The sequence below is a fragment of the Aulonocara sp. 'chitande type north' Nkhata Bay genome, linkage group LG1, assembly GCF_057382095.1.
Source record: "Aulonocara sp. 'chitande type north' Nkhata Bay isolate Kocher_YH1m ecotype deep benthic linkage group LG1, A_spYH_male_GT1.1, whole genome shotgun sequence".
Taxonomy (NCBI): Eukaryota; Metazoa; Chordata; class Actinopteri; order Cichliformes; family Cichlidae; genus Aulonocara; species Aulonocara sp. 'chitande type north' Nkhata Bay.
The window spans coordinates 41,183,280-41,200,857 of NC_141344.1; the positions used below are offsets into that span (position 1 = coordinate 41,183,280).

The 17,578-nt window shown below is 42.9% G+C and overlaps 1 protein-coding gene across 1 annotated transcript; it reads left to right on the plus strand.

The window, feature by feature from the left end:
• The first annotated feature begins 415 nt into the window (after positions 1–415).
• On the plus strand, positions 416–14,660 carry ctxnd1 (cortexin domain containing 1). The gene is made up of 3 exons (XM_086299935.1): positions 416–709; positions 7,638–7,742; positions 14,003–14,660. Exon 3 carries the CDS (start codon positions 14,072–14,074, stop codon positions 14,252–14,254), a length of 183 nt encoding a protein of 60 aa, XP_086156061.1. The 5' UTR covers positions 416–709; positions 7,638–7,742; positions 14,003–14,071; the 3' UTR covers positions 14,255–14,660.
• The last annotated feature ends 2,918 nt before the right edge of the window (positions 14,661–17,578 follow it).

The window sequence follows — 17,578 nt, forward strand, 5'->3', positions numbered from 1 at the left end:
ATTTGGTAGAAGGAGAAATTCATGTGAATGTGTAGCTGACAGTTCTGAAGGAAGTGTGTAATGCTATTGTATGCCAGAGCTTGGATACACAACTCTTATTAGATAAGGTGATGTTTTGTTTGCATCTTTTTATTGTTGATCAAAAGAAAAATATAGATTCAGACAAACATCCCCAGTTCATTTAAAGCAGATTTAACTTTTAGCCTGATTAATGCCTTAAATAATACATCCCCCTTTTCAAAGTGTAAATGCACATCATCAAATGGCGTAATTTCGTTAACCTTTGAAAACATTCTATCAGTTGTAGCATATGACACCAGAGCTTTTGTTGGCAGTTCAGCAAATACAGTGCCATAAATACTTGCTGCATCTGTTAGGTGGACACACATGCAGCTGCACACTGAGAGTGAGAGTGGAGCAGTGGTAGGGTTGTGTGCTGCACTCTGCACTGCTATGCTTATAAGACTCAGATGCAGAGCGGAGATGCAGCAGCCACCAGTAACTCTTCCTCCTGCTCTCTGCCCATCTGCCCCCAACATCATCTTTTCCTCTGCCCTCCCTTTGTACATCCTTTCCATTAACTTGTCATCCTTCCTTGTCTCCTCATCCACTCCTCTGTCCCATTCCCCCGACTCTCAGTCATAGCAGCTCCTCAGTGCAGAGCAGAGCCGTCCTACCTTCAGCAGCTGCAGGATGTGAGGAAAAGCAGGTAAGAAACCCCAACTGTTGTCAGTGCTGTATTTGAGCAGCACTGTGTGAGATGTTTTTTTGTAGAAATTAAGGAAGCAGTGGATTGTAATTGCAATTCTCCAGTCTTATTTCCGTACCTGAGACTAGAACAGATGGGAGAAATAGAAAACAGGGTGTGTGTGTGTGTGTGTCTGTGTGTGTTGGGGGGGTAGTGAGGGTCTGCCTATTACACCTGCACCAGCATAGTGTCTATGTCCAAAGAGATTAGGTTAAGTTTGCCTATGCATTTGTCATTTCTGATGAAGTGTGGAATAAGAGAAATACTTAGACAGGTACTCTGGTTAAACTAAAAACTAACCCTTAATTAAGGCTGCATGCAGAAGTCATGAGTGGAGGTCAAAAAACAAAAGAGTGGTGTGTATCTGAAATTAAACATTTACACTGATTGATCTTGAAAGGTCCATTTGTCATCCTTCACCTGGTTCAAACTATAAATGGCCTTTTTCTTGTTACTGGCTATTTGAGAAGTCTTCACCTTCCTTTCCAAAAGGTTGAAAACTGCACACTGTCCTTTTGTAAGTGTTCCAGAATCCATCACCTCCCTGCGTAAACTCTGTTTCCTTCCTGTATCTCTACAGATTTGAAAGTTGACTGCTGTTGATGTTGCGCTGCAGATAGCCTGTTCACACTCCTGGTTTCTGTTCAAAATAAAACTGTGGTTTCTGATTTGGCCCTTTCATGACTTACACTACAAGTCAAAAGCTTGGGCACACCTTCTTATTCATGTTTTTTCTTTATTTTTACCACTTTCTACATTGTAGAAAGATAAATGCCACACAGAGTTCCAGTAGCAGACACATCTCTACATCAGCGGTTCAGAGGAGACTGCGCGAATCAGGCCTTTATGGTAGCTGCTAAGAAACCACGACTACGGAAAAGCAACAAGCGAAAGAGATTTGCTTGAGCCGGGAAACACAAGGAATGGATACTGGACCAGAGGAAATCTGTGCTTTGGTCTGATGAGATCTCGGGTTCCACTCGCCGTGTCGTTGTGCGACACAGAAAAGATGAACAGATGGTCTCTACATGCATGGTTCCCACCGTGAAGAATGGAGGAGAGGGTGTGATGGTGTGGGGGAGCTTTGCTGCTGACACTGTTGGGGATTTATTCAAAATGGAAGGCACACTGAACCAGCATGGCTACCACTGCATCCTGCAGCAACATGCCATCGCATCCAGTTTGCTTTTAGTTGGACCATCTCCATGCTGTGTAAGGGCTATTTGACCAAAAAGGAGAGTGATGAAGTGCTGTGCCAGAATGCCTGGCCTCCACAGTCAGCAGACCTAAACCTAGTTTGGGATGAGATGGGCCACTGAGCGAAGTCAAAAGGGCCAATCTCCGGGAACTCCTTCATGACTGCTGGAAAACTGTTTCATGTGAAGACTTCATGAAGCTTATCAAGAGAATGCCAAGAGTGTGCAAAGCACTGATGAAAGCAAAGGGTTTCTGTTTTGAAGAATCGAAAATATAAATCATGTTTTGAGTTGTTTCACACTTTTTTAATAATAATGGATTGGATTTATATAGCGCTTTCCAAGGCACCCAAAGCGCTTTACAATGCCACTATTCATTCACTCTCACATTCACACAGTGGTGGAGGCAGCTACAGTTGCAGCCACAGCTGCCCTGGGGCAGACTGACAGAAGCGAGGCTGCCATATCGCGCCATCGGCCCCTCTGGCCAACACCAGTAGGCGGTAGGTGAAGCGTCTTGCCCAAGGACACAACGACCGAGACTGTCCGAGCCCGGGCTCGAACCAGCAACCTTCCGGTTACAGAATGAACTGCCAACTCTTGAGCCACAATCGCCCATTTTGTTTACCACATAATGCCATATGTGTTCATTCATAGTTTTGATGCCTTCAGTGAGAATCTACAATGTCAATAGTCATGAAACTAAAGAAAAAACATTTAATGGGAAGGTGTGTCCAAACTTTTAACTGCTAGAGTACATCTCCAGGTTCAGATAAAAATGAGAGCTTGTCCAGGTTTGATCAGTTTAGTGCATTTGAGTTTGTACTAATTAGCTCATTTGATCATGTTGTGCATTAAGCCAGGTTTGGTCTGGTTTTTGGTGGATGCACTAGGTGTTCAAAATAAGGTGTGTTTGTTTTCCATCAGAGATTAGATGTTTGGACGCCTTGAGAACAATGGTTGGTGTTTGCTTAGATGAGCTTTAGTCATTTGGGTTGCATCGTTTCTCTTTCCCACATTCTGGTTGTGTTGTGGTGTCATGGTTAGTGTCAGTTGCCTCTGGACAATTCTACATGTGCACAGGAATTTGTGGGGTTGCCAGCTTGTAGGTTGCTTTACAAACCTACTTGTGTAAAAGGCACATAAAGACTAGGGGTGTAGTGTTAGTTGTGGTTATGCAGATAGTGGAAAACTCTAGTGGTTTTGCTATCTTTGATGTTTTGTGTCATCCTATACCATGGCCTCAGTCGCAGCTTTTGTTGGCTCTCCTTCTTGGATCTTGTTAGAAAATATACCAAGGAACAGCTGTTGAAAATAGCTGGACACTATGAACTGACGTTAAGGTTATGGTCTTCAAGACAAAGGTTATTAAAGTTGTAGCTGAGAACATAGTTTGGGTTTAGAGCCAGTAGTTGCTCCTCTGGTGACTACAAGGCTTAATTTTGAGCAGCAGGAGCTGCTTTTGATGCAGGGACAGTGTGGCCAGGATGGCCTGTAAATGGTAAATGGCCTGTATTTATATAGCGCTTTACTAGTCCCTAAGGACCCCAAAGCGCTTTACATATCCAGTCATCCACCCATTCACACACACATTCACACACTGGTGATGGCAGCTACATTGTAGCCACAGCCACCCTGGGGCGCACTGACAGAGGCGAGGCTGCCGGACACTGGCGCCACCGTCCTGATACGTTTCATATCAGGACGAACTTGTGTCTCATGCCTATGTTTGATTTGGTCTTTATTTGAGCAGGTGGCTAATTTGAGGCAGTGGGTGAATTCAAAACAAACTTTGTTGCTCAATGGTTTATTTACTGAGAAAGCTCAGGCTGGTCACTTTGCATTAAGCACAGAGGGTAGCTTGAACTAAAGTCTGAGTTAATGTTACAGACATCCAGCCACCACTTTCAGTCCTGGCAAGCTAATGTGGAATTTGATGATGATTTGTTGGCTAATTTTAATCAGTAGTGTTCTGCTGCAAATGCTTTTGAAAGGCCTTTTGATTTATTTGTCTTATAGTAATTTAAGAACTGAATATCAGAGCACAAAATTACTAATGTTCTTGAAACAGCAGCTTTAGCTGATGACAAAATATTGACCCACAAGAGTCATGCTAGGGATGTACACCCCCATTGTGACAGGAGAAACCTTAATAGTTGGCATTGTGATAGAATTCCAACTAATAGTGCATTGAAAGCTCTGCAGGCTGTGTATGATTCAGTTGCACAGTCGATAACTTTTTTCATTTAAAAAACAACAACAGCAACTTCATGAGCACAGAGCAAAGTTTAGAGAGCTTAGCCCTGGTGATCTCCCGTTCCAGATACGATTTATGGATCTTTACTCTACCGTATGTTATACAGGCAAGTCTATATCATTGGTTAAAGAAAGGCAACCCAATTGTGCCATGTAAATGTTGATGTTATACCTGTGGTGCATCTGGGACTGCTAAGATGTGTATAGGGAACTCTTTTGTACTCTTTTTTCCTGCTCTTTGGTGGAAGCCAGTTTGGACTTTGCGTGTTGGGTGTAATACATTAGTCAGTAACACAGTAATCTAATGCTTAACGTACTCAATTACTTTTATGATAAGTAATGAGTAATGTGTAATGCATTATTTTTCTTGAGTAATGACCCCAACACCTGGCTGTGGCAGATCATAACTCACAAGATGCAAGGGTTTAGATGACCTTATTATATATGGTTGCCTGAAAATTGTGGAACTACAGAATCTAGATGTGTTTGTTAGACATTTGCCTGCATCCAAATGTATTTTAGGATTTACAGATCTTTCATAGGGGACACACAATCCCACACGCAGCTGCTGGAGCATGGCAGTGATGTCAGGGATGCTATAGTGATCCAATTTGGCAATGATGATCTGGCATCATTTCTAAGTTTACATTTCTTCAGTATTGAACAGCAGACATTAACATTTCTTGTTGGAGGTCATTTAAAAAAGAATAAACCCCGACCCCCAGGGGTCGTTTGGTACCGGACCGCGAGATTTGAGGCTTGGGTGTGAAATTTATGGTTTTCAGGGTTTTTATCGATTTTTATCATTATTTTTTTTAATCGTTTTTATCGTTAACGGGGTTTCCTGGGTCTTTTCCCATGTGGTATGAATAAATCTGCTTCTTTTCTTTTTGGTACCGGTACTGGTTTTATTTTGTTGTATTTATCTGCGACACCTTAAAGGCTGGTCTGTGAAAATATTGTCAGAAATAAACCGGTCCGTGGGGCAAAAAACGTTGGGGACTGCTGAGTATCTATAATACATAAACATCTCCATAAATATTCAAATAAATACATATAAAGGGAATGGATGCAAATTACATACAGATACAGATAAATGAGTAAATAAGAATTATGTATGGTATTAAGGGTGTGTGTGTGTTTGGGGGGGCATGATGTTGAAAGAGCTTTTAGTGAATTCAGTGTTCAGAGCAGAGATGTGCAAAGCAGTCGGTATTGGTATTTGTTGAGGGGGGGAAGTATCAAAATAGGCGTAAAGATCCAGTTTTTTTGTGTTACAGTTCTAATTAACATTAGTGTAAGTATTCTTTAGTAGTGGTGCCGGTGGGGGGGATTGGTGCTTATGGGGGGGTTGGCAGACAGTACCAGGAATAAGATGCTTTAAGTGCATGTGATTATGCATAACAGATGTTGACAGATGTTTGACATAACTGCCTCTGCTGATCTGACTTTTGCACACATTACATAACAGTTTGGTTTCATCTGCAGCACTGAGTGTAAAATGCTTCCACACAAGTTGATCAAGTTGTTTTGGCTGGTGCAGGACCAAGAGGTGGCTCAGCAGCAGCAGCACTCTTTTCTGTTTGGTTGACCAACTCCATGTGGGGAGTTTCAGCTAAGTTAATGAGTGACGGAAAGCTCTGCTACTAGCCTATATCTTGCTGTCTGCAAAAGACAGAGTAACATATATGTACCATATAACTCCCACAGGTGCATACAGTTCGACACAACAGAAGCATTGTTTTATCCTTTTAAACCGAACTTTAACGTTACTCTGTCAACAGCCTATTGTCTAAATCCGGTCCTTTTTTGCGCCACGGACAATATTTTTACGGACCGGACTTTAAATACAACAAAATAAAACGAGTATCGGTACCAAAAATAAATAAATAAAAATATGTATTCATAACACACGGGAAAAGACACAGGGAAACTGAGGTAACGATAAAAACGAATAAAACCCTATAAACCATAAATTTCACAACCGAACCTTATCACTCACGGCCCGGTACCGGTCCACGGCCCGGGGGTTGGGGACCGCTGGTCTAAATTACTAACAGAGCTACGTAACAGAGCGAACATGAGAGCACTGCAGACGTCAATAATGCAGCGTAATGGAATCATCTCCCGATCCTCACTAAAGTTACAAACTGCCTCCGGAACCCAGTTAAGGTCCAAAAAATCTATTCAACAAACATAGTGATGCAGTTCAGTTCAGTCTTGTCTGCGTGGAGCAGCCTGTGTCATTCACCTTTTACATGCACTGCGGTCTAATAAGGACACTCAGCTTTTTGATATAAAGTTTTTCTTGTTCCCGAACACAAATATTTTTAAAAATATTTATTCAAAATAAGTATTCGTAAAAAAACACGATATTCGTGCTCATCCGAATCCACCCCTAGTTCAGAGTTTTTATAGCCTGAGTAGGCAAGTGTGTTTTTGTAACACTTTAACTCAGCTGTGACCCGTGGAGGGCCAGAGGCACCAAAATGAATGAATTAAATATGCCACGAAGTAATTAATTATATGTTTAATTAATTAATTAAATTATTGCAGAGAGTAATTAACACCACCCAAAAAGTCATTGGCTGCCCTCTGCCAGATCCTCCTGTCTCAGAAAAATCAGGGCCATCACAGGTGACCCCTTGCACCCCGCCCACCTGCTGCCCTCTGGTCTGCTCCTCAAGTCAGTCAGGTCCCACACCTCCAGACTCACTCACAGCTTCTTCCTCTGGGCCATTCAGACTGTTAACAAACACTATCACCCCACACCACACCCCTACCCACCCACCTCACCAATCTGAGCTATGGTCTCAGTAACCCTCATCACTCAGGCCTCTCACATATGGACTCTATATTCACACCACGTCCTTACTTCTTCCAAGCACTTTGCTGTCCATTGTGTGCCTTTCTCTTGTTTTGCATATATTCACAGCGGTGTGGAACACCCATAAGCTTGTTGTACATGTAAACAGGAAACATAATGAGATGCAGACATGATAACACGAGCTTGACAACATAGGACACACAGACATGAAACATGAGAGATTAAGACCCGCAGACCTAACATGACGAACAGACGAGAAACACACTGTAGATATATTCAGAGGGAAAAGGGAACATGAGACATGGACATAACGAAGTACAAAAAGAACATGATGGCTGGGGGAAAATACACATAGTAGATGGAATGGGTCATGGGGGGGGCAAGAGGAGGAGACAGTGGACAAAGACATTATTGAAACACATGAAGGGAGACTTAGACACAAGGGGTCTAATAAACAAAGAACTAGAACTGGGAAACAGGAGCTTAAGATGACTAAGTGAACTTAAACATAATCCATAAACATCAAAGTATATTAAAACTCAAAGTCTTGTGCTGAATGTCTTACTACCTTTTGTGGTTTTTAATGTCCATTTCATGTTGATTATTTCAGTGGCTGGATTGGCTTCCAGGAGGATAAGCCTGAAGCCATGCGAGGTCCATGGTGGTGGTCCTTCTCCACCCCCCCTTTGTTTTACAGTACCTGGGTGTAACGTTGGTGAGTTTGTATGTGCTCCTTTTTTCTTCTTCTTTTTGTCCTGAGCAACTGGTGAGTCCAGCTCAGCCTTTCTCTTGTTTTTACTTGATTATTGGACAGATTTATCTGCTTCAGTCAACTCTTGATAGTGAGTTGATAGTCTGCAATTCAGTTAACCGCAGTTCAGTCAGCCGCTCCACCACCTGTTACAACTTCGCTACCTGAAGCTCAGTTGCCACCAGTTCAGCAGCCTACCCACTCTTTCATTCAGCCTCCATCTGTGATAGTGAGTTGATAGTGATCCAGCCTGCAACTGCTTATAATTTCTTTTTATACATGTAATAAATATATCTTAATATCTTAATATCTTAATATCTTAATAAAATATATATCTTAATAAAATATATTTATTAAGATAATAAATATATCTTAATATTTAAACCAATGTATCTCACTGGGTTGCATTTTAAAACCTGTGCAGCCTTCTATTTAATTTGCTTAAATATTCCATCTTTATATTTCCTAGGAGTGAAATTCCCCTAGGTGGCAGGTCGCAACTTACTTAATGACAACCCCCCCTGAGCACATTGCCAGTAGCAAGACCTCAGGTTAAGTAGTTTTGAGACAAAGTTAAAGAGGCGAGGTTGAGTTGGTTTGCAAATATATAGAAGGGATAAGGTATATGAGGGATACCGCAGAGACGACTCGTGGAAGTAGTGAAAGAGGAGATGCAAATGGTGGGTGTGGTCTGTAGCTCAGCTGCAGGGGAGGTGTGGTGCAGTGGGTTCAGGTGGCAGTACCAGGGGAGGCTGGCCAGAACAGTTGGTGGTCATCATTAAGTCATGCCGCCACTTTTTCAGTAGCACCGGTCAGAAACTAGAAGAGAGAGGAGAGGAGCTGGAAGTGGACAGCTGCAGACAGCAGACATGACAGAGCAACTGTCTGTGTGGAACAGCTGCAGCTGCTGCTGTTCAGTATTATGGGGAATATGAGCTAGCTGCCATAACATCCTGGAAAGGCAATGCTGTAAATTGGGTTGTTCTGGCCAAGAATAACACTGAGTCATGTTACAGTTGGTGTGACAGAAGTGGATGCTCGGATTAGTACATGCTGAGATAAGATGGAAGCAGAAGATCCACTGTGGTGACCCCTAAAGCGAGTAGCTGAAAGAAATCTCTAAAATACTTCTGCAATTAAAAATCATTAACTAAGTAGTGACTGAAAGAATTACAAATGTGAGTGGCGAATATGAACTTTCTCAGAAAGGTGAATGGCTTCTCCGAGTAAGGAGCTCAAACATTCGAGGTGGACTAAGACTAGAGGCAATGCTCCTCAATATTGAAAAGAACCAGCTGAGGAGGTCCAGGCATCTCACTGGGATGCCTCCCTGTGCCACCTGGGAGAGGTGCTCTGAGGCATGTCCTACTCTGAGGAGGGCATAGACCAAGGACACACTGGAGAGATTAGATCTTTCTAGGCTGGCCTGGAAATCCCCTGGATGAGCTGCAGTAGGTGGCTTGGGAAGAGGAGGCCTGGGTTTCTCTGCTTAGATGCTCCCCCCGTGACCCGGACCTGGACAAGTCACAAAATTGTACAAGGAAGTTATTGATACTGCTCAAAAAATGTAAAAACACCTCTGAATCAGAGTATAGCATGAAGTCAATGAACTTCAGGAATAGTACTCTGCTAGTTAAGTAGCAGAGGGGATTGTTGACCAGGTTTAGCTACTTTGGTGTTAACAAACTTCACAACAGGTGCACTAGAGAGGCAACAATGAGACAACCCCAAAAAAGGAAATGGTTTTACATGCTACTAACATTGCTGCCCTCCTTATCTTTCCGAGTGTTTTTCACTATTTTTGCATTTAGTTTGTCACGGTTCTGGGTCAGTTTGACCCAGTATTTTGAGTTGTCATGTTTTTGCAGGTTTAGTTTAGTTCCATGTGTCATTTTCTGTCTGTCTCTGTGTCGTGTCTGCATCTTTGTTTAGTGGTTTCTTGTTCCTGTTTTATTGTGAAGGTCTGCGTCTCATGTGAGTGTGTTCAGTTTTACCTCTTGTCTCGTCTCGTTGATTACTCCCAGCTGTGCCCCCACCTGTGTGTAATCTCCCTGTGTTTCTCTGTGTGCATTAAAGTCTTTGTAGTTGGTGGTCTGTCTGTGTATTCCACCATGTTTCATCCATGTGTTCCCTGCCGTCACCATCTTGTACCGTCGTCCACCTTGCTTCATGTTTGAGTTCCGGTTTGTATTCAGTAGTTTAGTTGTCTCCAGTATAGTTTAGTGTGATCTCTGTTTCCATTTTTCCACTGGCGCATTGTGTTCAATAAACCACCTTCACTCCTCCACTTCTGCATGCGATTGAATCCTCATTTATTATTTTCATACGGTTCATCTCACTCGTCGTGACAGTACGGAATAGCCAGATATGGATCCAGCGGCAGTCACACCACCCAGGGAGCTTCAGGAGGCCGTTATCGACTCTGCTTCTAAATTAATTTACCAGTGGTTAGAGCATGAGGGAGAAGCCCCTCTTTACACTGTGGAAGCCAACCTACAACACCTCATTTCCGGTTATCCCTGGTTATTGGACTCTCTGCATCCGCTCGTGCAGAATTTCGTTCTCCACGAGCCTCACCTACGCCCCCCTGCTACCGCTCGCCTGCTCGCTTCAATGGAGGACGTGCCGTCCGAACCGCTGGACGAAGGATTACCCGGCCTGTCGGAGCCGTCTCCAAGAAAGAAGCGACGTTTGCGCTGTCGGCATGGCACCCCACATGTAAACAATCGGCTGTGGTGAGTGAAAGGGACGCTTTTTCTGCTGCGTCAGACTCTGTGACTGTGTTTTCTGGAGCTATTTTTTGTGTGTCTTCTGAAGATAACAATAATTTTTCTGTCTCACCCATGGCCACTGCTTCAAAGTCTGTTTCTCCTGAGCCCACGCTCTGTGTTAATGACTGTTTCCAAGCCTGGTATTATGAATTTAGAGAATGGAAATGTTTGGGACCCTTTTTTTACCTGCGCTGATTCATTCAGGGGAAGTTGTAAACCTCACCGAAACAGTTTTTCCTGATCATGTTCTTCCATCCACACTTTCACCACAGTTTAACGTTGGGTCTGCAATTCAGTTAACCGCAGTTCAGTCAGCCGCTCCACCACCTGTTACAACTTCGCTACCTGAAGCTCAGTTGCCACCAGTTCAGCAGCCTACCCACTCTTTCATTCAGCCTCCATCTTCACTGTCTAATTCTAAGCAGGGAACACACTTCACCACAATATCTGCTGGTTCTCTTAAGCTGGCCATGTCAGAGACAGTTGCTCCCTCTAGGGCCTCCCCAGAGGCTGGGTGTCAGTCACCAGCCAACTCTGGACCCCTAGAGGTCAAGACGCCAGCGCCAGCAGCCTCACTGGAGAACTCACCAGAACAGTCTCGGCTCTCAGCACCCCCTGAGAGTTCAAGTGAGTTCATCCGTCCGCCTCCGTCCTCTGCTGAGTGTATTGGGGAACACTTTCAGCCCTCTGAGGACTGCATCCCACTGTTGCTGCCTGAGTCTAGCCACTGTGCAGCTCAGTCCCAGCCAGTGTCCACACTGGCAGAGGTCTGCGTACTGGCTGCTTCAGTGTCTGTTTCCACTGGAGGGCCCGAGGAGCCCGTCCAGTCTCAAGCCACGTTAGCTGGGGGTTCAGGTGAACCCAGCCAGCGTCCTGCCTCGTCGGCTGGAGGGCCTGAGGAGCCCATCCTGCCTCAAGTGTCGTCAGCTGGGGTTCGGGAGAACCCAGCCAGCCTCGAGTGTTGTCAGCTGGAGGGCCCGAGTCGCCCGTCCAGCCTCGAGTGTCGTCTGCTGGAGGGCCCGAGACGCCTGTCCAGCTTTAAGCCAAGTAAGCTGGTGGGTCTGAGGAGCCCACCCAGCACCACGCCTCGTCTGCTGGGGGTCCTGGAGGACCCAGCAAGCACATCCTCACATCTGCTGACGGTCCGGGGAAGTTTGTTCAGCCACCACCTGCTGTGACTTCTACACCGTTGCCTGCATCCACATCACCTCCTGCAGCATCACCTACTGCAGCATCACCACTGTCAGGTTCCGCAGCCGTGCCTTCATCCACACCTGGTCCTGCCTCCGTGACACCGTCTTCGTCTGGTCCTGCCTCGTCTTCGTCCTCGTCTGGTCCTGCCTCATCTGGTCCGGCGGTTGCCACACCGCCGTCAGAGCCAACTCGACCTGTTCCGCCTCGCCTCTGCCGGCCATTTTCCGGGCCTCTAAGTTAGCATCATGGCCTTCGGGGACGGCCTCCTGAAAAAGTTTGTCGCCTCCGCTGGCATCGTGGCCGACCTCCGGACCTGCTCAGTGGCCGCCACTGCCTTCCAAGTGGTCGGCCTCCTGATTGGTTTTGCCTGCGGCGCCGCCATTGCCGTGTGCACGGCCGGCCTCCAGAACTGTCTTGGTCTTTGTGTTGTCGACCCCTGGGTCGACCCCCTGAACTTTTCTTGGACTCTTGTTGAACTCTAATTTTACAGCATTGACAGGAAGAGGGAGCAGACAGCCCCTCCTTCTAGAGTGGGTGTTGGGTGTATCTTGGCGGTAGCCAACTAGGTGTTGTCTCCACAGTCAGCCTGGTATCATGCGGGTCAGCAGAGCAGTTACTCCATTACAGTGTGGTACCTGGATCTTGCGGGATCCCTTTGTGTCAGTCTTGTGTCTTTCAGACTGATAGCTCCTCTGCTTCTTAGGGTTGGCCTTCATTTCTGGCAGGGTGCTGACCTGGTGGGCATGTGCTTAAGGTATTGGACCGCACCGTCTCCCCATGCGCTGTTTTACATATGGAATATGTAAATGAGCGGACAGATAGTCTTGATGTGATAGAAAGCATGCTGTTATTTTGCAACCTTGGTTCTCTGAGTGAGAAACTCTCTCCCCAACTTTAAGGACACTTGGAAACACGTCCCAATGACACTATCAGCGATTTCATGTCTGCACAGCTGTTTTATAGTTAAGCTGTGAGGTGTGGCAGTACTGTCTTCAAGAATTTTATACAACCTGACTAATGGGGGGTCATTCTCCTGTACATGCGGGATATGTAACAGAGCAGAAGAGAACAGAGGTTACACAGTAACCGTTCATATCCTGGTTTCTCAGATTCGTTTTGTGTCTTGTGTGAGTTTTTGGTTGTTCTACTTTTGTGTTTACAAGCTACAGTATTAAAGCTGCTGTGTTAGTTGATTTTTTTTTTTGGTCTCCAAGTCCTGCATTTGGGTCCTGTCTAGAATTCATCTTAAAATCCTTTTGTTCACTAATAAATGCCCTGTCATGGTGCTCGGTTGGCGACCCAGTGCTTTGAGATTTGTTCTGATTTGATGTTTGATTTTTTTCATTTCATTCATTCTCTATTAGTGTTCAGGTTTTTTTCTCAGGGTCTCTAGGTCTTAGGCTTTCTTCCTCTGTTTAGTGTCTACTTATCCCTGTCCAGGTGCTTTCTCTGTGCTCTGTTTCGTGTCTCTGTGTCTGTGGACTTCCTTTGAAGGTCTGTGTCTTTTGTCTCGTCGCGTTAATTAGGATCAGCTGTGCCTCCCTCCTGTTTGCCATTCCTTGTTTCCGTGTGTGTATACAGTGCGCGGTTGCCTGTGTTTCCTGGTGTCTCTCTTCGTATCTCTGTTCATCATCCCGTGTTCTTCCCTGCATGTTATGGTTTCAGGTTTGTTCTCTAGTTTTCCCAGTTCAGATCTTTTCTTAGTTCTGTCCTCGCCATCCTCGCTTTTGTTTGTTTTCACCTCCTGTTAATAAAGCTTACTTGCATCATCAGCCAGTGCCTGCATTTTGGGCCCTTCTTAATAACTCCACACGGCTTGCCCTGCGAACCTTGACATGCCCCTTATTGAATACTTAGATCAGCTGATGAGTAGGTGTTCATAGTTCAATGTACCAGACTTGCTGCTACAGGTAATTAGACTTTTACCATTGCAGCTCTGAAACAGAACAACATGTCCTTGAAAAATGTTTATTTATAGCATATTTATTTTCTTTTTAAAATTTATTTGTTCTTTTTTCTTTGTTCAGTTTTTAAATAAAATCATATAATACACTATAATAAACATGACTTGTGCATAATCATTTATGATAAAACACATATGTCAGAGTAGAAACCGCTTCTTAGTCTATTAGTCTTTGTTCTGATGTGTCCGTATCTTTTGCCTGATGGCAGCAGTTTGAAGAGATTATGAGCAGGGTATGAGGAGCCTCCACATATCTATAGTATAATACTCACCATATCTCTTTGTTGTGCTTCCAGTCAGGTCTTCAGGATGGTAGCATGGTATGTGGGCGTGTCTGAGGACAGCAGCAGCAGTGAACAGCAGTCATGGAGATGGAAGGTACTGCTGAGCCAGCCTTTGTGGATGTGGACCAGGGCCTGACTTTAGCCTGTGTCGCCTTCCTCTGCTTACTGCTGATGGCCATGATCATCCGCTGTGCCAAGGTCATAATGGACCCATATAGTGCGATTCCTACCTCCACATGGGAGGAACAGCACTTGGATGACTAACAAACTGAAACACATATATACATATACAAGGGGGTAGTGGTGGTTTTTCATTTCACTAAATGACAGTGTGTGTTTTTTTTCTTCTCTAAAATGTTGAAGCTCCAGAACACATGTACTGCTGTACAATCGAAAATTGTATGAAATCCAGACATAAACATGGAATTTACACATCAGCAAAGATTGAAGGAAATGCTGCTGTTTGAAAAACCATTGTTGGAGTGACACTAATACAACCGATACGATAACCTTGGCTTTTGTGCCTGGGGATGTCTTCCAGAGCCTGAATTCTTGTTTGTGTAATAAACACTATTAGTATTTACAAGTGGACAAAACACTTGACTGACCGCACATTTCCCTTTACAACATTACAGACTGGAGAAAAAAAGCAGACGATGATATAAAGAAGAGGACCCTTTCACAAAAGTGGAAACAAAGAAAAATACCATATAGTGATAACACATAACTTAAGCAATGTTTAAGAATAATCTAAAGTATCATTTTAGTTTATTGCAAGTTTTATTTCTTGGTGTTTTATTTACAATTCTGGAATGCTGACAAATATGATGGAACGTCTGAAGATATTGGAACAGATTAAATCAAAGTCATCATTTGATGACTGATAATTATATGTAGTCATCAACCACAGTTTATTACAGTTGTCCAAAATATTGTTTTTCCCTGTTTTTGGAACTTTGGTAGAAATTAGCAGTAGATAATCATGAAGCCATGAGGTTAACCTCATGGACACCTGATTGATTTTTTTTAAAAAAAAATTTTATTTAAAAAAAGCCTAAAATATAGAGATTTGCCATTACTTTGGAGATAATAATAATAATAATAATAATAATAATACATTTTATTTATTGGCACCTTTCAGACCCTCAAGGTCACCTTACAATGACACGTGAACAATAGCATAAAAACATAAAAAAATATATGTATATATAGTAAACATGGTAAATAAAATTTAGACATAAACAGTCATAAAGGCAAGTATAAAAACTGAGCAGGTAAAAATGGACTAAGACAGATCAGGTGTATGCAATTCTAAATAGATGAGTTTTGAGACGTGATTTAAAAGTGGTGAGACAGTGTGTGGTCTCGGGGCAGAACAACTAAAGGCTCTGAAGAGAAATGAAGACAGAAAAAACTAAACAACAGCAGTGTTTGATGGGTTATTTAAGTTGGGCCATGTGCTACCTGGTCCCCAACAGCAAAGGACAAGACACTGAAAACTGACCAAATTTCAGTCAAGAGATCACATGATGTGATGCAGCCACGAGGTTAACTATTAACCCTCTGCGGCCCAGGGCATAATTTGCCGTTTTTTAATACTTTTGATCGTACTTTTATATTTATTTCACCTTAAAAAACTATTTGTCTTGCCTTGTTTGCTATAATTTTTTAGCACAACCTCTCATCAATTTTTCATTTTGCCATTCTGCGTTAACACAACTGATCTAAAATCACACATAAAACATAAAATCAGAGTCGGAAAAAACTCACAAACATGTTTAGCGAATCATTTTCATACTTTTAAATGCAAATATAAATCGCACATTTTTAAAACGTATGCACAAATTTTGCCAACAGCAAAGTAACATGCTGTTTACCTAAAAATGCAGCCAATTTCTCAGGCGCTTTTGTACAACCCTTTAAAACTACTAAATTAAAGAACAATCTGGTTTCACGATAAGATGCCACACAAATTTGACCATTTTTGCCGCTCCAACAAATATTTTCTGCCCACAACAAGACAGAGGAACAGTCCTAGGTCTAAAAACTGACAACAGGTGTATCACTCCTCCTGTTTTCCACCTGGAGACAGCGTTTACAATCTGCCTTCATTAGTGGCTTCATTGTTTTGACGCTCAAAACAAACAAATGACTACACTACACATTAACTACATAAGACAACAATACACACAAACTACACACTCCTAAAACGCTAAATGTGAAAATACGCTATCTCCCTCGCTCGCTCGCTCTCTCTTGCCTGATGTCACTCCCAAAACTTTCCCGTCTTCCTGCCAAATGCCTTGTTTTGCCATATAATTCCAGGGAACGAATACCTAAATAATCATATTTTTGACTACAGGCCCAAAGTTTCTAAGTAAAAAATGTAATTAAATTTTGATTAATTACATGGCAGGTCATGGTTTTAACAAACCTTTTGACCTTTTAGTAAAGTTGTGTTGGTCCCAGGTCTCATTATTACTATTGAAATGATGGCCTACAAAACTGCAAAAATACAAAGTTGTGTTAAGAACATTAGCCATGATCTCTGTTATGTGCTGACAGTATATCGTATGATGTGATTTTGACATATGATGTAATGTTATTTTGGCCATCCACAGTAGACAAATGCAACAGCCCCAGTTACTTAAATATTCAATGCTGTCATCACAAAAGAAAAGGTTAGACCAGCATACTTTAAAATGATTCATTTCTGGACAGAGACAATGGCACTTAACTGATTAAACAAGTTTACTAATAATTTCAAGTACTAGTCAGAACTTAATAACGGACAACAAGATAACATATGAGTGGTTACCAGGCTCTACAGAAAACAAACTGCATTACTGGACCTGTAGGGTCCAAGGTTTTTAAGGTTTTCACCAATACTAACAGATAAATTGCAGCAATTTCAGTCTTCTAAATATGACCCTTGCAAGTTGCCAGACTCATGGAGATGAAAAGCCAAATCACCAGAGTGCCCCTTTATATCACTTATTACACAAATACAACATAACGAGGCCTTTGAATATTACTTTCGCTGTCAGCCACATGTGAAAATTTTATATGTTTTTTTAAATAACTCTGACTTGACAGAATTATAGCTTGTTTTTGATGTAGTGTCTGTGAGGATAAATGCTCAAACAATCTGTAGCCTTTACGACAGCAGTCTTGCTTGATTATGTGCTAATGCATGTTGATGCATAGGATTTCCTCTCCTGGTGGTGAAAGGAATGCACACACCGTGTCCATGCAAAGATAAACTCCAAAGCAGAGATTGAATGTGTCCCGGTTTAGGGCAGTATAGCACTGACACCTTTGCCTGTCTCAGCCACTAGTTTAAAATAAGCTGGGTGTTCTTGTTGCATATGTCTGACTTATATTTGTGCGTAGACTGCATTTATCATGTATGAAATGTAAGATGCATGTTATGAAGTGCCTATGCTCATAATAAACAACAGAGGAGCCATTTAATACAGAGTTCTAGATCAGCTCCTCAAATCCTTTAAAGTCCTTGGACAACTTTTCATTCGGGTTTCAAAATTGTATAGTGTCTTTCTCCACAGACAGCCATGCTCCATCTACCAG

Bases quoted from the DNA above. Each gene is read 5' to 3' on its own strand.
- ctxnd1 (XM_086299935.1), top strand. From the start codon at position 14,072: ATGGAGATGGAAGGTACTGCTGAGCCAGCCTTTGTGGATGTGGACCAG.